The sequence below is a fragment of the Notamacropus eugenii genome, chromosome 1, assembly GCF_028372415.1.
Source record: "Notamacropus eugenii isolate mMacEug1 chromosome 1, mMacEug1.pri_v2, whole genome shotgun sequence".
Lineage (NCBI taxonomy): Eukaryota > Metazoa > Chordata > Mammalia > Diprotodontia > Macropodidae > Notamacropus > Notamacropus eugenii.
The window spans coordinates 48,198,723-48,225,840 of record NC_092872.1 but is presented as its reverse complement, the minus strand read 5'-3'; the positions used below and the strand labels follow the sequence as shown (position 1 = coordinate 48,225,840).

At 47.7% G+C, this 27,118-nt stretch overlaps 1 protein-coding gene and 1 long non-coding RNA gene across 2 annotated transcripts in view; one reads left to right on the top strand and one right to left on the bottom strand.

The window, feature by feature from the left end:
• Nucleotides 1-302: 302 nt before the first annotated feature.
• NHERF2 (NHERF family PDZ scaffold protein 2) overlaps nt 303-27,118 on the top strand; it is a 30,494-nt gene continuing 3,678 nt past the window's right edge. Inside the window, exons 1-6 of the mRNA XM_072599532.1 lie at nt 303-1,201; nt 9,911-10,138; nt 25,077-25,256; nt 25,739-25,892; nt 26,308-26,351; nt 26,747-26,809. Coding sequence (XP_072455633.1) covers nt 992-1,201; nt 9,911-10,138; nt 25,077-25,256; nt 25,739-25,892; nt 26,308-26,351; nt 26,747-26,809 — 879 coding nt within the window. The 5' untranslated portion in view covers nt 303-991. The remainder of the gene's footprint in view (nt 1,202-9,910; nt 10,139-25,076; nt 25,257-25,738; nt 25,893-26,307; nt 26,352-26,746; nt 26,810-27,118) is intronic.
• Nucleotides 8,213-9,982, bottom strand: LOC140498599 (uncharacterized). Its single transcript, XR_011965142.1, has 2 exons — nt 9,895-9,982; nt 8,213-8,548 (listed from the first exon to the last, which is right to left on the bottom strand). It is a non-coding gene; the product is annotated as an uncharacterized lncRNA (long non-coding RNA).

Sequence of the window (27,118 nt, the reverse complement as noted above, 5' to 3'; positions counted from 1 at the left end):
GGATCAGCCTTTCCTCCTGCTTTGGAAACCTAGGAAGTAGGGTACCCCTTCCCCACCCCCTCCCGACACCGTGTAACTCAGGGACTGGCCTGCTCCGAGGCAGAAGGACGGGCCAAACGACCCCTCAAGTCCTTTCCACAGGGTACCGGAGTCTCCAGGCAGGTCCCCTTCCCCCATCCTGCGGCTCCGCCCCCGGACCTCCCACCCGGCGGGGGGCTACTGGGCGGGCGACCCGAGTCCCGGTGGGCCGGAGGAAAAGGAGGGGGTGGAGGAGGCGGGGCGGGGGCGGTGCCGAGCAGGAACCCCAGCCCGAGCCAACCCGAGCCCGATCCCGAACCCGAGCCGGAGCGGGAGCGTAGCTTACCCACCACCGCCGCTTGGTTCCAGCAGCCGCCTGTCTCCTTGCTCCAGCTCCAGCTCCAAGCCTGGACCCGTCCTTGAGGCGGCAGCAATCGCAGCCTCTGGTCCGGTCCGGTCCTGCTTGGTCCGGCCCAGCATGGCAGCAGAGGCCCCTACCCCTGGTCTCAGTGGTTTCCCGGCCCAGTGCAGCGTCCAGCCCCGCCTCTGAAGGACTCCCGACGGAGGTCCCTGGGAGCCAGGCGTCCCTGCCCCCCAGCCCGCTTCCCTTACACTAGTTGAACTGCGGCCCGGACTTCCCGGATTCTCAAGTTCTGCACTTCTCTGCCTCCTTCCGCCGTGCACCCCGATCTCCAGCAACTGAACCCCTCCGCACTGCACTCCGGAGTTCCATCCCCCGGATCCCTCAGCCTTGCCCCCGCCATCCCCCCAGACCTCCCTCCTCCCTCTCTTCCAGCTCTCATCCCCTACCCCCCTTCATTTTCCTCGTACCACATCCTCGGTCCCTCCGGGTCCCAGACCCCCCTAGTCTTGCGACCCCTTCCCGAACTCTCCAGCCCCAGGACCCAGGACTCGGGGTTCCTCACAGTCGCCCCCTCCCCTCCCCTGAGCTCGCGCCCCCAGCGGCGGCGCCATGGCCAAGGACCAACTGCGGCCCCGGCTGTGCCGGATGATCAAGGGGGAGCAGGGCTACGGGTTCCACCTGCACGGAGAGAAGGGCAAGAGTGGCCAATTCATTCGCAAGGTGGAGCCGGGCTCCCCCGCCGAGGCGGCGGCGCTGCGCGCTGGGGATCGGCTGGTGGAGGTGAATGGGGTCAACGTGGAGAAGGAGACGCATCTCCAGGTGGGCCCGAGATTGTGTGCCTGTGGGTGTGTGTGATGGACACAGAGGGTCCATCCTGTGTCTGTGTGATCGAACTACTCTTGTACGAGCCTGTGTTGTCATACCGTGATTGTGTCAAGGTTCAATAATGTGATATTGCGTGCCTGTGTGACACTGTGTTTATATGGTGATACGCTCTGTATCTATATGTGTATTACTAGGGGATATTGTATGTCCTTGTGGAGGTCTGGAAGGGAGCAAGGGGAAATTGTCAGGAGCTGGGAGGGTGATATAGTATGTGTAGCTAGCCAGCTCTGTGTGATTGTGTGGGTCACTATTTTGATGATGAATTCCCGGCTGTATCTATATTTGATGTAAAATACTGTATCCAGGTGATACTATATATAGCCATATATGACACGGTGTAGCTGTATATGACTGTGACACTGTGTGTAGCTAAGTGTAGCTGTGACTGCATTATATTGTATCCATGTGATATCATGTATAGTTAGCTATGTAAACAGTGTATCGTGTGATACCATGTGTGACCTTGTGTGATAATCCACCACATATAGACATACAGACACTGTGTGATGCTATATATGTATATACTACGGGACGCTGTAGATCTGCATGACCCTGTACTAGTATGTTACATTATATATGACACTGTGTGATACTGTAGATCTATGTGTGACAGTGTGATGTGACAATGTGTATAACTGTGACACTATCTGTATATGACTGTAAGACTTTTCTTGTCTATTCACACTCTGTATCTGTGTTTGGGTGTCAGAGACTGTGTTGAACACTGAGAAAGACATTGTTGTCCTCAAATCTAATCCAGCTCACAGCTCTCTCTAGCATCCGCCTGGGGAAAGTCTCCCTGTATGAGGAAGAGAAAAGTATCAGGAATCAGGAAATACCTGTCCCTAGGATGGGTGTCCTAGCCACTGTCAGTGGGTCCTGGAGATGGGGGTCCTTGTCCTGCAACTTGGCTCTGTTTGGAGAGGAGAGCTCTTGGGTTTGGACTGTAGGCTCTCCTGGCACCATGACTCATTAGTAAGGTAGGGGTAGTACAGTTCTCTGTAGATTGTGTTTCCCATGTGTATGTATGTTTGTATCTGTGTGTGTATTTTTGAAGAGGATATATGGGTGTATGAACACTAGACTTGGATTCAGGAGCTCTTGTTTTGTTATTTACTAACTGGGTGACCTTGGGTAAACAGTTTATCTCCCTGTTTATCTGTAAAATGGGGATGATAATGTTAGGACTTCTGGCCTCACGGGAATGTCATGAGGAAAGATTTGCAAGCTGTTTTATCTTAGTTTTTCCTGGTTGTGTGCACAGTGTGTGTATATGTGTGCTTATTTCAATATATGTGAGACAATGTATTATATAGTCTAATCTTTAGCTCCGAAGCTAAAGCTCCAGACACACACCCTGGGACTGCAGCTGGGGCCTTATACTTTTGCTTGCTCTGTCTTGGCAAACTGCAGCAATCTTAGGCAGGGCAGGGGTGGGGTTGGGCTCTGTGTGCATCTCTCCATCAGTCCTAAGGGAGAGAAGGTTGGGTAAGGGGCTTGCCTTATAGAATCAAAGAATGATGAAACAACTGGGGGGTATTTGACTTGGAGAAGAGAAGACTGGGGTAGGGATCAGGAGAGCCCCTTTCAAGTATCTGAAGGGCTGTCATATGGAAGAAAAATTAGACTAGATAGATCTGTTTGGCTCTAAAAGTACCAGGGCAATGGGTAGAAATTGTAGAAGCAGAATTTACAGAAGCAAAGTTAGCCTTGAATAAAGGAAAAACTGCCTAACAATGAGAGCTGTGGCAAAGTCAGTGGGCTAACTCTAGTGGAAGGCTTTAAATAGACTAGATGACTACTTGTCCATTGTGGTGTGGTGGCCTTGTATCTCTGGTATGGGATTGGATTGAGTGGCTGATGGGGTTCCTTCCAGCTCTGAAATTCTGTGATTGTAGGATTTAAGAACCGGAAAAGGACTTAGAGACCATGTAGTCCAGTAGTTTCCTACCTTTTTTTTGTATGGAGGACACTCTTGGCAGTCTGGTAAAAACCTCTTATTAACTGACCTCGTCTCAGAACAATGTTTTTAAATGCTGAAAATAAATAGGATTACAAAGGAAATCAACTATATTCAAATGCAGTTAACAAGTGTACATATACACATATACATATGTATATTTATATATGTATGTATACATATAATACACATGTATATACACACATATTTATATACATATGTATAATACACATGTGTAAAAATATAGTTATACACAAGCATATATGTATACATGCACATGCATGTCTATATGAAGGCATACAAATAGATATATACTCATACATATATATCTATATACATATACATACATACATACATATAAATATGCCTACACATACCCACATATACAAGTTCAGAGATCCTCAGTTAAAAATCCCTGATGTATCCCAACCCTCTTATTTTACAGATATGGACACAGAAGCCTAGCCAGAGTGGTTACATGATTTGCTTAAAGTCAATTAATCATTCTGTGGCCGGACCTCAGTTTCCATGCTGTAAAATGAGCACACCTCTTATTCCCAGGTCGGCCACAGGGTGATAAATTTTATAACAAAAATACTAACAATGATATAAAGCTTACTATGTGCTAGGTGTTTTACAATTATTATAAATTTGATCCTCACAACAACCCTGGGAGGTAGGTGCTATTATTATACTCATTTTACAGATGAGGAAATTGAGGCAGACTGAGGTGAAGTGACTTGCACAGGGTCACACAGCTAGCAAGTGACTGAGGGAGGATTTGAACTGAGGTTTTCCTGACTCCAGGCCCCTCAAATTATCCATTACACCATCTCGCTGACTTGTTGCCTTAGCAACTCTCCAAAACCGTTTACTAAGGTTTTAGAAAGGTTGGGAACCTATGTTAGGCAGAAGGACTACCCATACTGACAAAATTACAGATCTTGAAGTATTAATTATTCTCCTCCCCCGAAGGCTCATTGTGGTGTGGAGATGCCCTGGGGTTCTCTGGGGTTATTCTAACACAATGCGAGTTTTAGCAGGTTCTGCCAAGCTGGGAAGACTTTGAGTACAGCCCGGCAATGGACTGCTTATCTTTCCTCTAAGGATCAGCTTTAGCTTTGCTAAAGCTGGTGACCAGGTGGGTTGCAGGGTGAATTTTTCAGCCATAGCAACCCCTAAGGTAGCCTTTTAAGGCATAGAACAAGATGAAATCCTTGTTGATGGAGGGAGCTCTTATGCTGATGAACTCATGGACCCTTGAATCACTGAAGCTTTAATATTACTTATTTTTATGGAAATTAACCACACATAATCCCCATTTTACAGATGGGGAAGCTGAGGTCCAGAGAAGATAAGTTGCCCAGGGAAAGTCATAACAGTGAGTAAGTGTCTCAAATGGGTTTGAAGATTAGGTTTCCTAGAACCAAATCCAGAATTCTTCAATTTTATCTAAGTCCCTTTAGGAAAGGTAGAAATAGGAATGGGTGAAGAGAGGCAGAGAGTTGGAGTATCATGTTCCATTTCCTGGGACCATGGGATATGTATTAGCACAGTTCCTGGCACATAGTAGGCACTTACTACATATTGATTAATTGATTGCCATGGAACCTATCCCAGCCTGAGTCTTTGGACATCAAACCAGTAGTTGGCCTGGGAATAGGTTTGACGGTAATAGGGATGCTTGTATATAATGTGCGTATGTATGTGTGTGGGGGTTCATACTCACAAGGTTTGTTTTGAATCCTTAATGGAATCATAGCTCTAGAACTCAAAGAGACCCAGGGACCATCTAGTCCAAACCCTTTATTTTACAGATGAGAAAAATACGAAGGTTGTGATTTACCCGAGATCACACAGCTAGGAAGGGTCAGAGGTTAGATTTAAATTCACATCCACTGACTTTAGGATCAGTGCTCCTTCTACTGTATCATGAACGATCCCACTATGAGCATGCTCTCAGCAGCCAGAAAAGGGTCTTCTGCATACCCTGTGCTAGGATTTAGGCCTCTGCTCAATGCTGGGTTGATATTTCATCAAGCAAGTCTCCACCACTGCTCCCCTAGGTCCCTACTTATTAGCATTTTTTTCTTCCTAGGAGGGTCTACGTACTGGGTCCCCACCCCTTGGACAATCCCACTTTATCATGTGGGAGCCTCGGCTAATGTCACACATAACCACATACAATCCCCATTTTACAAATGGGGTAACTAAGGTCCAAAGAAGATAAGCTGCCCCCCAGAAAGTCATAAAGTGAGTAAGTGTCTGAAGGGTTGGGAGCTCAGGTTTCCTAGAGCAGGCTGTGGGGAAGACCCTTGCTGCTTTGACCACTGCTCCTCCCTGAATGTCTGCTTGGGAAATTTAGTGAGTGAGTGTTCAGGAAGTGCCAAGAGTGTGCATGTGCATTATGTCATTAGCTTCCTCAAGCATACGCTCGTGTTTACATTGTCATTCTGCTTCACACACAAATATTCACTTGGTCACCTTTATATGCACAATTGCATGCTTTTTTTGTCATGGAAACCAAGATGCACTCACAGAAGTACACGGAAAGGCACCCACTGTGCTCTAACAAGAATTCCCTCCACAGCAAGTGGACATCCAGCCTCTGCCGGAACACCTAAGTATGTATGGGAGGCTCTATCTTCTGGCATAGCTCATTCCTCTTTGAGATAGATCTAATTGGGGCAGCTAGGTGGTATAGTAGTTATAGTGCTGGCCCTGGAGTCAGGAGGACCTGAAGTGAAATTCAGCCTTAGACACTTATTAGCTGTCTGACCCTGGGCAAGTCACTTGTCCTGGGCAGAGAGAAATGGAAAGACAGACAGAGAGAGAGAAATGGGAGGGACACAGAGAGAGAGACAGAGAGAAACAGAGAGACAGACAGAGACAGAGAGAGGGAGAAAGAGGGAGGGAGGGAGAGACACAGAGAGAGAGAGAGAGAGACAGAGAGAGTACTCTAATTGTTAGGAAGTTTTAACTTAGCCCAGATCTGCTGTCTGGGGCCAAGTAGAACAAATCTCATCCTTCTCCCACCTGACAGCCTGGAGATGGCTGATGTTCTAGGTTAAACATCATCAGTTCCTTCAGTCCATTCTTGTAGAACTTTCATCATCCTGCTTGCCGGTTTGTCTGTGACCTTCCTAAAATGTCATGCACAGAAATGGACATAACTCTCCAGAGATAGTCTGACCAAAACTGAGGACAGTGGGCCTCCAATGTCCCTTATCTTGTCTACTTTGCTTCTGTTAAGAATAAGATCACACTGTCCTTTTCGGTTGTCGTTTCCCATCATTACTGGCCCATGATAATCTTGTCCCCTTTCCCCACATGAATTGTTTTTGACCATGGTTCTTCCATTCCATGCTTAGGTAGTTTTCTAAAAATCTGATTTTAGGCCTTTCTGTTCCATTTCACTTAATTAGATGCAAGCCTATTGTTCTATGGTATCCCTCTCTTTTTCGGGACCCTGATTGTTCTGGGTTGTCTATCTCTCCTGGATCTGCTTCATTTGTAACTCTGATAAGTGTTCCATCCAGGCTTTTGTTCAAATCATTTGTACAGCCGTTAACAGAACAGGGCCAAGGACAGATCCTTGAGGCACACTCCACTGGGGACTTCCCTCCAGGATTCCTTTTTCATCCTATCTCCCACACGGACCCCAGAGTTCAGTCACACACTGTCTGGATGGCACCCTACCAGGACATGCATGCTTATTCCCATGCTATCTTACCTCCCCCTAAATGCACCCTATATTCACATCATTTTTGTCACCTCCACATAGATAGGCAGATTTGTTTGTACCCTTATTCCATCGTATACAACGATGTATACATTGAGGTTCTGTTGCACCCATGGATTCATGGGTCATTCAGATAGTGGATAGAACATTGGGTCTGGAGTCAGAAAGACCTGAGTTGAAATCCAGACTCTGATACTAACTTTGTGACCTTAGGGAAGTCACGTAACCTCTGTTTGCCTCAGTTTCCTCATCTGTAAAAGGGGGATGATTGTTGTTGTGAGGGTTGTTGCGAGGATTACATGAGGTAATTGTAAGGAACCTGACACATAGCAAGAGCTATATAAATGTTAGCTATTATTACCCATCAATCTTCTCCCCTCCCCAATCCCCCAAGTCCCTCCTCTGAACTTTCTTAGCACCTAGAGGTGGCTAGTTGGCGTACACCTGCTGGATCACGGGACTGAGCATCAGGAAGACCTGTATTTGAATACCACCTTGGGCGCTTATTATTGTGTGACTGAGCAAGTCACTGAAACTCTGTATCTCAGTTTCCTCATTTGTAAACATGAGAATAATGATGATGCTTCGCTCCCAGAATTGTTGTTGTGAAAAAATGAGCTAATGTTAAAATATTTTTGTAGTACTTAAAGTGCTCTATAAATGCTAGCTATCGTTGCTGCCCTTTCCCGTTGTCACATGCTTCCTCATGATGACTTATTTACTCTGGGCTGGGCTAGGCACCCAGCCAAGGAACCTGTGCTTTGGCTTCAGCAATGCCGCTGACTCGATGTATGCCCTTGGACAGGTCTCTTGCCCTGTCTGGGCCTCAGAATTGTGTTCTTTAAAATGGGAATTGCAATCCTTGCCCAGCCTCCCACATAGGGGGATAGTGTGAGGAGCTACTTTATGATTGTGGTTGTATATTGCTTAAGGGATGTTGTTATTACTACTGGATTGGGAGCTCCCTGAGGGCCGGGATAATGTTCTGTCCTCTGTCTAACCCCAGCATTTGAACAGAGTCTAACATGCAGCTGGCATGTATGCTAAATGAGAGAAGCCACCAACACGTGTGCATGTGTGCTTGTATACAAGCACAATTCTGTGTGTTTGGTGGGAGGGAAGCTTGACTACTGTGCTCCAATTGTGAATCCCCAGCCTTGGTTTCCATCTTGCCCAACTTTCCTCTAATTTCTGGCACTGAGATCTCTGGGGCTAGATCAGGAAAAAAAGATTAGGACCAGCATTTTCCTTTTAAAGGCACAAACTTTAATCCTCTCAGCTTGATATCCTTTTGACCAAGCCTGATTTCTTCTTTTCCTTGTTCAACTGATGAAGCTGGGTGAATGTTTCAGAAGTGACCAATAATCTTCAAGGTGTCCTATTGGTCAGGCCTTAGGAACAGTCTTTTGTTGTTGTTGTTGTTGAGATATACAGGGTTAGGTGACTTGTCCAGGGTCACACAGTAAGTATTTGAGGCTGGATTTGGACTCAGGCCTTTCTGAGCCAGGCTATGTGCTCTACCCATTGCACCATATACCTTCCCCAGGAACAGTTTTATATGGAGGCATCCATCCACACACTGTAGGGAATGACACAAAATCACAAGATAAGTAGAAATATGACTTAGAGGTCGTAGGTGGCTCAGTGGTTAGAGTGTTAAACATGGTTGGAGTCAGGATGAGTTGACTCCTACCTCAGACATGATAATAATATCTATCTCACTGATTACTGTGAAAATTAAATGAGATCTATAAAGTGCTTCCCAAACCCAGTATTATTACCAATGAGAAAACTCTAGCCCAGAAAATGAGGTCACACAGCTGTAAGTGACAGTAGAGTTTGGACCCAGGGTCTTCTGTCTCTTTTCACTAAACTAGGCTGCTGTCCCATATGCTTTCCAGATGATGCTTCCTACTGAGAAAGAAATCTAAGGAGTGTTCTGAGGCGAAGGCAGGTTAGGAAAGGAGGGGCCAGCTTGGGTAGAGTCACTCATTTGGTCAACAATCGTTGATTATGTGCTAAGCCTTAGAACATTCACAAGAAAGAGCAGATGGGACCAACTCTGACAGACCCAGGGGAAAAGGGGAGACCTAGATAAATTGTGAAATTTTTCAAAAAGTATTCAGGAAACCTCCCAGGAAGCTGTTCCATCAAATTTCTAGGGAATGCAGCCCAGGGCTGACCACACTGGGACAAGCCAAGCCTGGGCCTTTGAGGCTTCTCTGAAATGGGGGGAGGTACCCCAAGAGGGTAGAGTCCTAGGGATCATAGGATTTTAGAGGAAGAAAGGACTTTAGATATCATCTGGTCCCCTTTTACAGACTAAAGAAATTGAGGGTCAGAGAGGGGGAGAGATTTGCCCAAGGTCACCCAGGCAGTAAGCAGCAGATGATTTGAACCAAGTTTCTTTGTACCCAAATCTTGTACTCTTTTTACTATGCTATATATTTGTGGGAGAGGGAGGGGAGTCTGTACACTAAAGTACCTGACTTCAGGGATAGACTTGGTCACTTGGTGGAAGTAAGCAGATCCCTGGATGGGGCATAGATTAGGTGAGCAGAACTCCCAGGGCTCTGTCCCCTTCTGTCCTTAAAGCTGCTTCTAGTCACTGGTTTCCAGCCACCATTCTTTCCAGTGCTCTGGCAGGGGAAGGACATTTCATAGTGTGGGAGTGGGGGACTGGCCTAGCCAGGAGGAGGGGGAAATGAGGAAAGGAGCCCTCCTCAGTCCTCATAGGCAGGGTAGGGTAGAGCCAGTCATGGCCAGGCGGGAATCCTCACCCATCTTCTCTGCCCTGGGAGCTGGGCAAGGCGTGGACAATGACTGTCCATATGCGCATCTGCCCATATTCTAGCCACTTCCTGGACTGGGTGGGTGACCAGCTGGGCTTCTAGGCCAGTAAAGAGCCTTTAGACTTTAACCTACCTCTTCCCTCCCTCAGGTAGTACAGAGGATCAAGGCTGTAGAGGGTGAGACCCGGCTCCTGGTGGTGGACAAGGAGACAGACGAATACCTGGCTGGCCTGCATCTGATTTGCACAGAAGAGATGGCACATCATGGGGTTCTTCCTTCAGCTTCCATATGCCCCCAGGATAATGGCAACTTGTGGGAGCCCCACCCAGAGGCCCGGCCCCCAAGGGCTACTGGGGGCAGCTTCAGCAGCCAGAAGGTAGGACAAAACTCCTCCAGGAGGGGAGTGCTCTGTGATGTCTTAGCCCCTGTCAATGACCTGGTCTCTACCCTCACAATCTCTGGTTTCTTCCTGGGGAGATAGGGGATGGAGTGGTAAGAATAATGCGTTTGGATTCAGGAGACCCAACTTGGAATGCCCCTTCTTCCTGCTACAAGCTTCATGTCCCATCTCTGGGACTCAGTTTCTTAATGTATAAAATGAGGAGATTTGGAGCCTATGATCTCTAAGGCTTAGTTTTAAAACCCTCTGATCCTCTCTCCAGAGATGTGCCAAGTCTGCTGGGGCAGCAGTCTCTCTCTGGGCTTTCTCAGTCCCTGCTGAGCTGGGCAGCTCCCTCTCCACTGGGAGCTGCCAAGCTTAATGCTGGGGCTGTTCTCCCACCCCCATCCCTCTACAACAAACACACAGGGACAGATGTCAGTAGAAGTTGCCTTGGCCCCCAGAGCAATGGCTGCCACATGGGGGTGGGAGAAGAATGCAGGCGGTAGGAGGCTACTCATAGCCAGTCTCTGTGTAGATGGTGTGGGGGTATGTGAGAGAGTGAGAGTCGATGGTTCTTCTTCGGGGTGTTGGGGGCAGTGTGTACTGTGAGGAGGAGAGCTGGTCTACATGTTCCTCTACACATACTCTCTGTAAGGAGGGAGTGGTTCCATGGGCACAGTCTGGGCAGAGTGATTCCCTGCCTCATTCCCACCCCTATCCCCTCCTCAGAGCCCAGTGTACTATCCTCCCCCAGCTGAATGGGTCTCAAAGCTGGGCTCCTGATGTACCTAAAGCTGAGAGGAAGAGGAGTGGGGAGAATCATGGCTCTAGGCCTAAGGTTCTTAACCTGAGGCTCACAATCTCCAAACAGTTAATGGATGGATTTCAGTGGGGGTTGAAAGGGAGGGGGTCTGTGAACTTGGAACTTTAAATATTTTGATAACTATATTTCAGTATAGTTGAGGTGAAATAATTTGCAATCTGAGTTCATAGGCTTCATCAGACTCCCAAGGGCCCTGTGACACAAGAGATTAAGGACCTTTGTTCTAGGCAGAGATCCTTTTAGGGATGGGGGTCTGGATGCTGGCAGTCATCCTGCAATGGTCTGGAGTTGGGGGCTAGGATCCAGCTGTGGTTCAGTTTGGGCTCAGCCAGGGAAGTCATCTTGAGGCAGGTGGACTGTGTTCTCAGCTGCCACAGTCCCTCAAGTTTCCTTTCCTGGTCCTTATTGTTCAAGAAAGGGGGTCAGGACTTTGAAGGAAACTCCCCCCTCCATTGTGAGATGAAAGACCTCCCAGGGCAGGCCATAACAAACTCTCAGGAAACCAGGCCTGAGCTTCCTGGGGCCCCACCCTAGACGCACCCTCAAGAGCCAGGGCACTGATTTCCCTACTTAGAAGCTCTCTTGATTATCTTTTCTGGGTGCCTTCTTCCTCCCAGGCTGACCACACCTGGCTGTCAGGTGAGGGTCTCCCTTGTGCCTTCTCTTAAAGCTTCCAGCCTCTAGTTTCATCTCTTCTTTCTTCCTTCTCAGACTGGAGCCAGGAGGGAAGGATTTTGTCCTTACTAAGTCCAGGAAGGCATGATAATAGAGAGCTATTTATGTATGTGTGTGTCAGTAAGGGTATGCCTGACTGAAGATGGGTTCTTGATTGTGCCATGGGTGGGAAACATGTCTACTAGCTCCTCTCCACCACATTATCAGTCTTTCAAATCCCTCTCCCCACCTCAGAACTTTTCCCAATTCCTGGATTCCTTTTCTGTTCCAGTCAAACTAGATTCCTTAAAGCCCCGTCTTACCTGCTCCCTCCTCCCCCCCCCCCATTAGACTCACTTCATTCCTACAGGTAAAGCCCTTCTTCCTTTCTGCTTAGTCAAACTCCACCCAAACCCCACTTCCTCCATGAAGGTTTCCCTGATGCCACTGACCTCCCATCTCAGAGCTCCTAGAGCCTTCAGCGTGGAAGTACAACTGCCCTGTTCTTGTTCTCTCATCAGTCCTTATGTTCTCCCTACTCCTGGTTATGAGTCCTCTGACGGCAGGGCCTCAGTTTGCTCCTCCTGTCTCTTCCCTGAGACTGTATAGCTAGCTAGGTCAGAACCTTTATCTGCTGTTTCCTGACATCATAGGTGGGCATAGGGGTTGGGTGCTCCCGGGGAAGAATCTGGAATATAAAACTTTAGAGCTGAAAGAGAATTTGTACACCATTGAGTCCAATCCCTTCATAGACTGAGTTTCAGAAAGAGAAAATGATTTATCCCAAATTATTTATCAGATGACTAATAGAGGAGAGATGGGAAGCCCAGGTCTCTTGAAATAGTCAAAGTCTCTTTTCCATAGTCCAATCTACCTCTGAAAGAAATCCTGGTATAAGGAAGATCTATAGTTAGAGGGACAGAGTGGCAAAAGTCTGGGGACTCTTGGAACCAGAATTGGAAGGGCTTTTTCAGGATTCCCCCTTAAAGCTAGCTCCCCCTCATAAAGCACATGACCCTGGGCAGGTTCTAGGCCCTTAAGGAGGAGGAAAATATAATCTCTCTCCTCTCCCAATTTATTTGGACATAAATGTTCCTGGGTTCACCTTCCTGTGGAAAAATCCACTAGCCCAGGCTGTTCAGACCTTATCTATAGGCTCCAGAGTCCCTGCCAGGAGGGCAGCACCCCTTGGCCAGCTGGGGCTGTGTGAGAAGGCACAGGGTCATTCTGAAGTCTCAGGAAGCCATGGGGCGGGGGTGCTTCCTCCCAAGTATTTTTAGTGCAGCACAAAGGCACGGGGTCCCTCTGCCCTTTTTCGTGAAGCCTTGGGTCTGGATGGGGGTGGGGGAAGTGTTAGGGGAGGAAACCTGGGAGCAGGGGGTGGGGCAGGACAATGATTCTGGGTGTGGGGCTCCTTAGACTAGAGAGTCAGGCCATCCCAGGAGAAAGTCATCCTGGTCCCTCCCACTGCTACAAAGATGAGGACATAGGTCAAGGATATTGCCTCTCCACCTCCATGTTGAGGAGTGGGGTCCTGAGGGGGCCCTGAGTTATAGGTATCCCTGAGTGTGGAACAGGAGTGGAGTGACTCAAGCCACCCCACCTCTGCCCTTTAGATATCACTGGGCCAAGTGCTGAGGGACCTGCCTCAGGCAGGATTGATTTAAAGGCTGAGATCACCATCATCACCACAGCCCAGCTATATATAGGTAGAAGGTTTTACAATTGGTCCTGCTATGCCCTGACTTTGTTAGAGCTAATCCCTCTTCAGCGTCTCAGGATCCAGTGGGTCTTCAGCCTTTTTGGACCCCAAGAAGACAGAGACTGCCTTTAATTTGTCCCAACTTCCCTGATATCTTCTGATTATAATCGAGGGCTAATTTGGGCAGTCACATCTGACCAGAAGGGCCAAACAGTATTAACTCTGACCCTGTTTTCTGGGTGGGGCCAAGACGTGAAATCTCCGTGTGCCTCTATTTACCCCTCCCAGGATGGGAGGGTAGGAGGAGTAGCCATTGCCTTGGCAACCAGCCTCCTGTCTATCTAAGGGAAAATGGGCTGTTAAGGTAAGGTAATGATGAGCTAAGCAAATTCCTTCTTATTCAGCTTCCTCTACTCTCTGGGTAAATTGTAATGGCCTAGGTATTCTAGACCCGGTCGGGGGGGGGGTTGGGGACGGAGAGAAGTGGTGGGGGAGGGAAGTGGTGGGGCCCCCAAGAATTAGAGGAAGAATCAAAACTCAATAGTAAAATATATATTGTCATTATATAATATATATGATATATATTATCAAGTTGGGGTGGATGAGGGTTCAAATGCCCCAAGGCCAGCCAGAGTCCAGCTCAGTGTTTGTCTTTTCTTCTCTCTGCCTTCAAAGGTGCTTTTCTGGCCTTTGGAAAAAGGGTGGAAGCTGTCTTTAATAAGGGAGGGGTAGTGGTATTATCTGTTGTCAGCAGTAGCTCTAGGGGGAGGTCAGGGCTGGGGATAGCCTATAGAGATAGGAGCTGTGTATCAGGGTCATCCCTTGAGGTATGTCTGGGTTATAGGTTTAGGGATGGGAGACAGTCGGTATTTTCTATGAATTCCAGAGAGGCTCTCAGACTAAACGAGACCTCACCCACTTCCTCCCCCCCCCACAAAAAAAAAGTCCCTCAGGAAGGAAGGAAACAAGAATTTATTCAATTATCTACTCTGTGCTGGGCACTATGCTAAATACTTTAACGACTCTGAAAGGTATATACTATCATTATTCCCATTTTACAGTTGAGGACACTGAGGTAGATGACAGTTAAGTGACTTTCCTCAGGTCACATGGCTAGGAAATGTCTGTGGATGGGGATGAGGGAAGGGAGAGTCACCCAACCTGAAAGGGCAGAAATGCTTTTTAAGTCAAAGTGACCCTCACCACTTTATCAGCAGATCTGTTATGTGAGTATCTCACTGCATTGGCAAGATGGGAGGTGGGGGAGTAGTTTCCTCTTTCTCCATCGGGGTCTCCTTGTGAATAGGATTAAAGGTTTCCCTGGGTTTGTTTTTCTAATGCCAAATCAGTTCCTAAGCATTTCCTAGATACAGACCCAGCAGCATTAACCAGAGTGAGTAGGTCCTTTCCCTTCTGTCTGTACTCCAGACCAACTTCAAGCCCATAGGGAGGATGGCCAGAGACAAGGAGAGCAGGAAGGGATTCATTCCCTCACCACAGGATCCCCATAGGCTGGGTTTAGGGCTAAACCATCCCAAGGTAAGGTATGAGAGAGAGTTGACAGAGACTCAGAAGAGGGAGCTTAGCCATGCCCATATCTCAGAATGGCGTAATATTCAGATACCCTTCTATGAAATCCCTGGGCTCTTTGAGGGTGACAGAAAGAGCTGCCCCAAGGAGGGGCCATATATTCTGGTTTCCATATCTCTAGGCTGCTTGAACTAGGGACTACACCAGATCACCCTAAGAGGGCCCCATGGGTGAAGAATGGAGGGAGACAAGATGGGAGATATATATTGTCCACCCCTGAAGCTGATGCTTCACTACCTTTCGTTCCTGAAACTTTATCCAGGAACAGAGCTGGGGCAGTGGCTTCTTTCCTTTTTGGGGAGGGGATGGAAATTAAGGCCCCGTACTTCAAACTATGAAGTCCCTTCCTTGCCTTGTAACTAGTTGGTTCGGCTCTGGGCTCAAAGATTTGAGAGTTTGCCAGATTTACACTGACCAAGCCTGGGATATTTGACTTGTGTGAGAGAGGTGAATCCATACCCTCCCCCCAAGTCCCCTGAAGTGACTCAGGCCCCAGAGCCCTGGACTATCAGACCCCTCCAAATGACTCAGATGCCCCTTCCAAAGCCCCCCAGTTCCTCCAAAGTGACTTAGTCATTCCCTCCACCCTTTCAGCTGTTATCTTTCCCAGCCTCTCCTCAGACAAAGGGTCTGGCCCCCGCCCTGCCTGTCCCAGTCCCCTGGGTCCCCCAGGATCCCTGGCCTGGGGGAGGAGGTAAATAAGAGGCTGTCTGTGCTCAATCGGGGACAGAAGGTAGAGGCTGGAACTTGCTCACTTGTATTCTCTCCCCACGGGACAGCTGTGTCCGTGTATCTGTCCAGATGGCTCGGTCTGAGATTGCTACCCAGCCTCCCAGAGCCCCTCCAAGGAATGCCCCCGGAGCAGGCATACAGGTCAGGTGGGGTTGAGTACCATGTGTAACCAGGACTCTGGGCTGGGGTGGGGGTGATCAGGAACCTTAGGGTAAGGGACATACCTGAGCTTGGAAACAGACATGTGTAAGTAGAACTCTTCAACCAGGGGCATGTATGACCAGGAGTGCCAGGGCAGAAAAAGATCCATGGCTGGGGTCCTCTGTTTGCCCATAAGAGATTAGGAGTAACCAAGACTAACTGGGACTGGGAACTCTGAGGAGAGGAATATATCTGACTGGTCTCCCAAGCTGGCCACAACATGAGTTGGGGCAGCTGGTTCAGACTATGGGAGATTTGCAGTGGTGGTTGGGAAATCATCAGCTTCTCTGCAGCCACCCTGGCCCATATCTTCTTGAAGCTAAACCTTCTTTGGCATCTTGTGTCTCTTTCTTTGCCTCCTGTGCACCGTATTCACAGAGTCCTTTGAAACCTGAGAGAGCAAGGGGTAGAGGGTGGGGGCTGAGCTTTAGGCTCTGCTGTGCATCCTAGGGATGGTTTTTTGTTCTCTCTGTGCCTGGGTTCAGGGCTGAGGATCAGGATCTTAACTGTCCTATTCCTTGTCCCTCAGGCTTTGCTTTGTATGAGCCCTGAGATCCTTACAGAGAGGGAGAGAGAAGTCTTAGGGAGCCTTAATATCCATGCAGGGGTCCTAAGCATTGTCTCCTTTGTGTCTTCTTTTTGCTTTGGACCTGTTCCTGTTCTTGCTTTCCTAGAGGTAGGGGGTAACTGGGGTCAAAATTATTCCACTCTCTTTCCAGGGAGAGATCTCTTTTTCTTCAAGGACTGGTGGCTTAATAAGGAGTGTACTATATGATGCTGACCTCCCCTTCCAATTCAGGAAGTGCGTGTCCCAAGTCTAGATCCTTCTGCCTGTGTCCATGCAGACTGAGTGTATGTGTTGGGGGGTGGGGATGCCTTGTGGAGTGACAATGAGGGCTTTTCTGTTGCCCTGGGATGGGTATTCTGTGAGTCATCATGCCCCTAGGGGAGGTGGGATGCTGTCATACTGAGCCTCCTGTCCCTTCCTTGGCACAGTCAAAGGTCTTGGACAATGGTTGCCCCAGTGTGTTCAAGGCTGGGTCCGCCTTCCTGCCAGGCACACAGCTGTCCATACAAGAATCCAGAATGATGCTGGAGTGGAGACAAGGGGAATACTTCAGTGAGTCCTGGGCCTCAGCTTGCCTGTCTGTCAGATGGGACTGAAACTAGGGATGAGAGACATCATTGGGGAAGGTCTTCAGGGCCAGATCAGACTGGCCAGGATGGCAGAGGGTGAGGCAGGCAGTCAACTGAGCTCTCTGTTCAGCAGGAAACTGGCTTCCATGCTAGGAGTCAGAGCCAGAGCTAGGCCAGGAGAATGTCAGTAATGTGCCTTGGCTGGGACACTCCCTCCTGCTGCATTCTCTCCCAGCCTTCACCATCCAGAAGGAAGCTGGAAATGAAACTGGGACTGCCCACTGCTCATTTAGCCTTGGGCTCAACCCCTCCTCGTGTCTCTGGAGAAGGGGAGATGCAGGTATAGAAGCCTTACTCTGACAATCCCTTGATGGCACCAGTTGGCTCTGAGTTTCTTGTTCTGGGATGGGCTGTTCCAGGATGGTGCTTATGTGTGCATAGCCAGGAACTGAAATAGGGCAGGAGAGTAGTTTGGAGTATGAGGTTTCAGGGCCAGACAACAGGAAGACTTACCAGCTCTGTAATATTGGGGTGGGAAATGGAGTTTGCTTTCCCCAGGAAGGTTGAGGGAAGGGAATAAATAGCCATGATGAGTGGAGGCCCTTTTGGCTTAGTACCATCTTCTGTCCATCCTTATTCCCCACCACCTCCGTGCTGGAAGGAAGAGATGTTAGGGCTTGTATACTCCTTGGACAGTCATCTCCTCCCCCTCTATCCCTGTAGCTTTCCCAGCCAGCTTAGCCCAGGAAGGACTGACCCCTGCATGCACCCTGGCTTCCTGTTTCCCCTATTCTAAGGCATAAACTAGGGGAAGAGACCGCTGAGGCCGTGAGAAAGTTTCTGGGTGGGTGGGTGGGGGCTGTGTTTGCACATGTGTGTGGAATCTGTGGGGCACTTCTCTGTCCTCATTCTCCTTGACCTATGTATCACTGGATCATGGACTGGAGGGTCAGTGTGGTGTGCTAGGCCCTGGGCCTAGAGACAAAAGAGATAAGAGGTCAAATTCTGCTCCTGACCTGAGCTGAATGATTACTTTAATATCTCTGAGTCTGTTTCCTCATCTGTAAAATGGGTTATGAGAGGATTCCTGGAATAGTGAGTAGAAAATCCACCTCAAAGTTAGGGACATCTGGTTCAAGTCCTCCATCTGACACGTAGTACCTGTATGATTTTGGGCAAAGCACTTGACCTCTCAGTGCACCCAAGCAACTCCCCAGTATCATAAAGCAGAAGAATGAGTAGCTATCTGCACTGATAGAAGGATTTTTCTCATTGGGAGTTCCCTGTACCAATGAAATCTCAAATCTGGTTTAAAAAAAAAAAAGGAAGGAGGATAAAAAAGTCAGGATAATTTCTACAGTTCAATGAGACGTAAAGCAAAATGTATTGCTATGTGAATCTCGACTCATAGCAACAGCTGGACATTTGAATGACACTTTAAGTTTTATGAAGCAATCCACGTACATTTTTCTTGTTGTTCCTCACAACAAATCTGTGAGAAAGCTGGTGTTATCATCCCCAATGTACAGATGAGGAAACTGAGGCTGATTTGTCCAAGGTCCAATGAGGTAGAAAGCCAGCATAGTGTAGTGGATAGAGATCTGGCCTTGAAGCCTGGCGTACTTGGGCTCAAGTCCACATACTGGCTGAATGACCCCTGGGTACTCAAGTCATGAACCTCCTCATGGCTTTTGGCCAGAGATGTCAAACACTGACCTGAACAGAGGGCCTGAATTCAGCCTACAACCCTCTTTGAGCGCAATAGAAATCAGATTAAAAGGTAAAATACAACACATAGACAATAGATTACATTTTAAAATGAAATTGATGTGCGGCCCACAGAGATCCTCTTGATGGGCCCTGATTCTATTTGAATTTGACATTATTGCTTTAGGTAAAGTTCTAAAATTTTAAATTGAGGGGAAGGGGCCGACCTGCACAGCTGGAGGGAGTTTCCTTATGTGGGGAGTTCCATTTACATCCATGGAATCATAGCTGGTCCCTGTCCCCATACAGCTACAATCTGAGATACAATCTGAGACAAGATTGGTACTCAGGTCTTCCTGACCTGAGTCCAGCGGGCTAGCCACTACACCTTCTAGGACTTTTGTGAGATTCAAATGAGATAAAGTATCCATTGTACTTTGCAAACCCCAAAAGTCAATTTAAACAAATGTTAGCCATTATTGTTGCTTCACCCCTTTCTTCTGGATATTCCCTTCTTATTTATTTTTGTACTACAGGATCTTGGCTTTGGAGCTGGGAGGAATCTTGGGAGATCACCCCTCATTTTATAGGGGCGGAAATTATGGTTTTTTTAGATGCAGGGTGGGAAACCTTTGACCTCGAGGCCACACGTGGTTCTTTAGGTCCTCAAATGTGACTAAGGGCTCTACTTGAGGACCCAGAGGGCCATATGTGGTCCCAAGGCCACAGGTTCCCCTCCCCTGGTTTAGAGAGATTGAATGACTTGGATAAGATTGCCCAGATAGTAAATGACAAAGGTGGGATTTGAACTCAGGTCCAGCTGCACCATGCTGTCTCTGTGACATTCACTCTCTTGGTTATTTGTCTTTCTTCTGGATTTCTTCAGTGGTTCATCATCTTGTCTCCTACTTCCTAAATGTAGGTATCCTGCAACGAGACTGTGCTAAGCGCTCACTTCATTCTCTGTATACTTTCTCTGCCTTGGCAACCTCATCCATGTCTATAGCTTAGGTAATCACCTCTGATCCTCATGGGGATCTGGATACAAATCTAATCTCTCTCCCAGACTCCAGCCCTGAGTCTCCAACTAATGACTGGACATCTCCACCTTCATGTCCCATCAAATACTGCAAAGAGTTCAAATCCAGCTTTCAACATTTACTAGCCATGTAACCCTGGGCAAGTCACTTATCCCCAGTTGCTTAGAAAGAATTCTACGACAAGGGCTGTTCATTTGGCCTTTCCTAGTGTCTGTTCCCCCATTTCGCTGCTACTGCCCCTACCCCTAATTTAGACTCATCTCTCATCTGGTCTGGACTATGGCATGAGATTTCTAGCCTTTCTTTCTTGCTAGTCACTTCTAGTCTGAGCCATCCTGTGCAAGTTGCCAGGTTAATTTTCCTAATGCACAGCTCTGAGTAGGGTGTTCCTCTGCTCAGAAACCTTCCAGTGGTTCCCCACTGCCTGCAGGATAAAATCTAGACTCTTCAGCCTGACTTTCGAAGCTCTCCACTGTTGGTTCTTCCCTTGTAGTTCTGACAACTTTATGGATCTGATCTGCCCCAAGCTTTCCATATTCCTTGAACATTTCCCTCAATTTCACTCATAAGTGTCTTTCTACATACCTGAAATATCCTCCCTGGCCCTTCCTTTTCATCTATCAAAGCCCTTTGATCTTCTGAGGACTAACTCAGGCATTACATTCTCCTTGAAATATTTCTTGATTCCTTTCCTTGACTTGTTCCTCCCCCCCCAAAAAATAATTACAGCTAGGCCCCAATTAATGTAAATTTTGAGTCTTAATGAATTTGTGAAAGGGCCATATTATTCAGATTTGCACTGCATATTTCCTTGGGCTGGAACCATTTACTCTATTGTATCCATGTATAACTTTGAGTAATGCAAATTCAAATACATGTAACCACTTGGTGAGATTCATCATTCCATTAATTGGGACCTAGTTGAATAACAGTAATAGCTGACATTTAGATAACCCTTAAAGATATTTCCTCATACACTAGCCTTATGAAGAAGATAAAGGAATTATTATTACCTTCACTTTTAAAGAAAAGAGATTATGGGAAGTTAAGAGCCTTGTCCAAGGTCACACAGTAAATGTCAGAGGTGGCAGTAGAACCCAGATCTCCTGACACCAAATCCTATCTCCTACTCACATGGCTATTCTGTGCAGTATCTCTCATTTGTGCTCCTATTTTCTGAGGTCATATAGATCTAGAATTTCAACCATGTAAGGAATTCCTGCTGTCAAAACTTCTTCCAGCAATGTAGATCAACATCCTCTCTGTAATTTATATTTAAGGGAAGTACTGAGAAGTTAACCAGCTTGCCCTTGGTCACACAATTAGTATGTGCCCAAAGTCGGACTTGAACCCAGGGCTTCCTGACTCCCAGGATGACTCTCTATTCAATACACCAAGCACTTTGTGCCTCTCTTATGTACTTATCATAAAAGAACAGCTTTAGTCAAGTGGTAGGGACCGAAGCCAGATTCCTGGCAGTTGAAAAATAAGTGGGTGGTAAGGAGTGAGTAAGCAGGCAGGTAGTGAGTGAGCAGAACAGTGTAAATGACTCTTGAGATGCTTGGCCATGAAAAAAAGGAGAAGGAAATGGGGTGAGAGTAATAGAGGATGCAGATTTTTTTTTTTCTAACAGGAACAACATGAGTGTGTTTATAGGCAGAGAGGAAAGAGCCAATGGAGAGGGAGGGATTGAAGATGTAGAAGAGAAAAGAAATAATTGATGGAGTAAGGTCCTAGAAAAGAGGAAAGGGGTGGACGGGATGAATAATTAACCTTGAGAGTGGATATTAGGAGAAAGGCTCATAGGATAATGTTGGGATTTCAGAGGTCCATCTAGTCTCAACCTCTCATTTTTACAGATGAGGAAACTGAGGCCCATAGAGGTTTAGTGACTTGCTCAAGGTCTTCCCACCCCACCAACTTGCCATGAGTTTGGGTGAAGTTATGGAGAAACTTTGAGGGGGAAGAGAAGGCCATGAAAGAGTAGGTAGAGCAGGGTGGGTGGAGTGGTAGGCTAAAGAAAGATTTGGAACAGTTACCATGAAGCATTGTTTAGTAGGGATGAACAAAAGGGTTGCCCTGAAGTTGTCAGGTGTATGTCTGCAATGCAGGTGTGTGCATGTGTTTCTTTGGTTGTTTATTTGGCCATGAACATGTGTGTTTATGTTCATGGGTGTCTGGGATTCTCTAAAGAACCTTTAAGATATGGCTTTATGCCACAAGCCTTGATCAGAATTATGTATATGTGTGTATGTACATATGTGTATCTATTCATGCACATATATACACATATGCATGCGTATACACACAAATGTGCACACATACATACATGTATGTAAATATGTGCATTGATATATTTGTTTTTAAATCAACTTCATTTCTCAATATATCTGTCCACTCCTTTCAGAGAGCCATCCCTTAAAGTAAAAAAGAAAAAGAAAAAAAGGTCATTAACCAACAAATCAACTGAGTTTTGACTGTGGTGTTCCGTCCCCACCGTCCCCACCTCCGTGAAGGAGGGAGGGAGGAGAGAAGGCTCCTCGCTCATCTTCAATGCTAAACTTGGTTCACTATAATTATAGTGTTCTGTTTTGATTTTTTCTTCCTATTTACATTATTCTATCATTATGTTTATTGTTTCCCTGGTTCTGTCGACTGAACTTTGCATCAGTTCTCATCAGTCTTCCCATGATTCTTCTCGATATTTGTCGTATTCATATTTCTTACAGCACTGTAACATTCTGTTACATTCACATACTGCCGTTTGTTTAGCGGCTTCCTGGTTGATGGGCATCTACTTTGTTTCCAGTTCTTTGCTACTGCAGAAAGTGCTGCTATAAATATTTTGGTGTGTATGGAACCTTTCTCTCCAGCTTTGCCTTCCTCAGCTGTCTATGCCTAGAAGTGACTCAACCCCCTTCTTTTAGCAACAGCTGGAGAATCTCCCTCTCCTACCTCCAGGAGCAGTGTGGGTTAGTGGAAGGCACATGAGATCCAACTGCAGATCCAGGCACTCACTAGTTGAGTGACCTTAGGCAAGTCAGTTCATTAGTAGGATATATTCATTTATTGTCTCGTTCTTTGCACTTAGCACACACAGTGCCTTATATATACACTGATGAATGTTTTTATTACACTTTACTTAATCTCACTGAATCTCAGCTTCCACATCTGTAACATGGGCGACAGGCTTCTACTTACAATACTTATTTTACAAGGCTGATGTGAGGAAAATGCTTTGAAAGCCTTAAACATTGCAAAGGAATATGAGTTGCTGTAATTCCGTATAGCTCAGCCCTCAGCTTTACAGACAAGGAAATTAAAATTCCACTGCTCCTTTTCCAGGCTGGGCCAGTGAGCCCAATCCCTCTCCTTCTGAGCCTCAATTTCCTTGTGTGTGACTGGAGGGGGAGGGACTGGGGATGTATTCCCCCTACCCCCACCTCTTTCTACCTGTTCTCTCTGCCCAGCCCCCTCCAGTTGGCCGGAGAAATCGGAGCACCTGGCCTGCCCTGGCCCTGTCTCCTGGCCACACCTCGATGTTTAATTCAGCACCTGCCCTGCTGCCTCTGAACTAGCTGAGGCCACTGTTGCTTGCTTGGGGAGCCAAGGGGTGGGAAGGGGGAGGCCCTGCCCCCCCCTTCCCTGGGGGGCTTTCCAAAGTTAGGGTGGTATCTTGCACTCTTGTTGCTCTGAACTAAATGCTGCGTCCCTTGAAATGGCATCCCTCAGCCTCTGAGTACTCCAAGCCTCGGTCCCCCTGACCACCATCTTGTTGATCCATCTGTCTAAGGAAGCCAGACATCATGAGGAAGGTAAATCTGATGATCTGATGCCTAAAACTTTTATGATGTGTGCCAATTATGATGTTTGGATTCTCCGTTGTTTTGGATAAGCTGGGCTCCAGATTCCCTCCTGGGATCTGATAGACTAGGGTCTGGGCAAGTCAGGGGCTGTTGCTGATTTGGGTGGCAGGGGTAGTTAGGAGTGGTTAGGGCCAGAGGTTGGGGGAACTCAGAGGGTCCTGAGGGTAGGGGCATGCTATGCTGGGAGATCCTCTCTTCCCCACATTTTTTCTATCTCTAGGCTTGTGGTACTGGTGAGCTCTGTGTGTGTGTGGGTGGGGGGAACTGACCAGCTTAAGTCAGCTGGGGGAGGCTCAGTCTGCTGTTGGAATGTTCAGAAAAAACAACCAAAGGTCCAGAGCCAGGATCCCAGAAATGACTCCCTCCAACACACATGAACACAGACAGACACGGATCCACTTACACATATACATACACATGCATAATGGGTCTGTAGAATGTCAGAGCCAGAAGAGATATACAGACCATCTAGTCCATCCCCCTTATTTCAAACCCAGGGAAAGGGAGGCTCTGGGAGGGGAGAGAGCAAGAGTTGAGGACTCTTTCCACCTCTTTGTGCTGTTACACACAGAAAAACACACAGTTCTTCATTACCCACATGAATGTGGACAGATGGACAAATGCTTAGAACTGACCATATCTTATTAAGAGCCTGTATCAAGGGATGAGGCAGGGAGCCAGTAGGGGTAAGGGAAAATTTGCTGGACTTGGGAGAAAGAGCTGAACCCAGGAAAGGCCACAAAACAGTGAGTGCAAGAGGCATCCTTCCCTCCCCTTGCCCTGGCCTGTGACCCTGCATTCCTTAGCATAGTTGTCCTGGTGTATGTGCATGTAGAGGCACCCAGATGCTGACAGCTGGAGGGGAGGCTGTGCTGACAACTAGCGAGTCTTTCCTAGGTAGCAGGGGCTTCCTGGCAGGAAGGAGGGAGGTGGGGGTGGGACCAGGGCACAACTGGGATAGCAGAAAGGGAGGTGAGATCTCTATTGACCTTTTGAAAGGAGGGCCTGGGCAAGAGAAGTGTTGGCTGTTTGGCCTCGTGTGTGTGTGTGTGTGTGTGTGTGTGTGTGTGTGTGTGTGTGTGTGTGTGTGTGTGTGTGTGTGTGTGTGTGTGTGTGTGTGTGTGTGGAGGGGGGGTGATAGGGATAGAGACCTGAAGGATAGTCCTCAGGCCAGGTTGGGGCCTGTCCATTGTTCTCAGCCATTGCGAGTGGAGTGGGGTGTAGAGAGATGCCTATTTACCTATCCCATGGGAAAGCATAGATCTCAGAAGTCAGAGCTGGGTGGAATCTTGTGGGTCTGGGTATAGGGGAATATTTAGGTAGCTTCAGAGACCATAACTCTGAGCCATGGAAGAGCTAAAGGACCATGGGTCTGAGCTGAGGGGTGAACCATGGGATCTGGAGTGTTCCTGGGTCTGACTTGTGTCTGAGGCCATGCTCAAGGCATCCCCATTTGTCCATCCATTTTTTTTTTCCCCAGGATGTGCCTGGGACTCCCCGGGAGCTGCGGCCACGTCTCTGCCACCTGCACAAAGGTCCCAATGGCTATGGCTTCAATCTGCACAGTGAGAAGTCCCGGCCTGGGCAGTACATTCGAGCTGTGGATGCTGGGTCACCTGCTGCCCACTCTGGTCTTCGAGCCCAGGATCGGTTAATCGAGGTGAGCTCAAGGCCAGTTGAGGGATTGTGCTAATATCCAGAACCACGGGTGTTCCTGTGGGTCTGTCTCTGTGTGTGCGTTTGTGCATGGGCCCGTATCTCTGGGTCTCTGTTCGAGGAGCTGGGGGAGGAGGAGGCTGACTTGCTGTGTTAGGAACTTGAGCTGCGTGGCATTAGTCATAGCCTTGGCTGCGTTGGTGGCTCTAATAAATATTTGATGTTGAACCTGGTGCTGGGGATGGGGGAGGTGATAAATAGGGTCCCAGGGAAGTAGGGTAGGTGGAGTACGCCTAGCCTCTGACTCTTCTCACCTGATATCTTTCGGCTCTCCTCTGCCTTTACCTCGGGGGAAAGGCTCTGATTTTATATCCATAACTGCAGCACTGAAGCTGACTGACTTGAGTGTAGAAGATCTCTGTTTAAGGCCCCTACCTTCTTTTTCACTCCCCAAATCTGGCCTCAGTCTTGTCCCTGGTCCCACAGGTAAATGGCCGCAATGTGGAGGGACTTCGTCATGCTGAAGTTGTGTCCAGCATCAAGGCCCATGAAGATGAGGCGCGGCTGCTTGTGGTTGACCCTGAGACTGATGCCTACTTCAAGAGACTTCGGGTGGTGCCCACTGAAGAACATGTCACGGGTATGGGTGTGTGTGGGCAGTACAGGAAAGAGTCAGAGAACCCAATCCCTGGCCTATTATCATCTCTCGCAGGGACCACCAGTCCTATCTAGGATAAACTTGGCCCTGTCTCTTCTATGAGCATCCTTCATCCCATCTGTCCTGGGGATACTTAGCTTCATCTATTCTGGGTGCCCTCAACCCTGGGCTCATCTATCCTGGAAGCTTTTTGCATTGGCCACCTTAGGAATCCTTAGGAACTGATCTTTTCCATTCTGAGAACTCCCAATCATATCTCTTTCTATCCTGTGGATTTCTAGTATTTGGGGAATGGTTCCTCATAGGTGAGATACTAGAGTGTTTTGGGTGAGGATAATGTTCTGAGCCTCCCAAAGCTAACTGCATTTCAATGATGGGTTCTGTTTGGCCTCTGCAGGTCCACTGCCTTCCTTGATTACCAATGGGATGAGCCCACCCCAGGTGAGCAACCAAGTGACCAAAGGTCCAAGAGGAATGCATGTGGTAAAGGGAGAGGGGGAAGGAGATGAATGCCAGGTCTAAGACACTGGGCACCTGGGTAACATAGCCTTTTAGGATTTCAACCCCACCTGAATCTACAGTGGGTATATGCCATGGGGCAAAGGATGAGAGGCTGGATGCTAGGGTCTTCCTGATCCTCGTTTCAGCTCACATTTCCCCTGTAAGATTTCACCTGTCCTTCCCACAGAACAGAGGAACTATCTCTAGAGTTACCTCCTGATGGGCCTTTAGGAGGGCAAAGCTTTGGTGTGTGTGTTTCTGGGGAAATCACACTCAGCATCAACTCTTAGGACTCAAGGAAAGGCCTGAGAGTGATTAACCCCTCTATTCCCCAGGTCAATGGTGGCTCAACTTGCTCATCTCGGAGTGACCTCCAGAATGTGGACAAGGACACAGAGGTAACTGACCAGTTGATCACCTGGGAATCACCACAGCCTCTGCCACTTCCCTTTCTAAATACCCTCCCTCCCTTAGCCACCCTCACCCTCACTCACCTCTGGACTTTCTTCCTTTTCTTTCATCTTTCAGGCTCACCCCCTCTCCTTCATTCCCAAAACTAAACCTCCACAACTGACCCTGATCCTCGCTTTGTAGGAGTTGTCTTTGTCAGTTCCCTTCTTCCCTTCATCCATCCTCATCCCTCTGTCTGCTTCACCTCTGCTCTTTGCATTTCTGCTTTGACCGCTGGACATTGAGTCAGACGTATG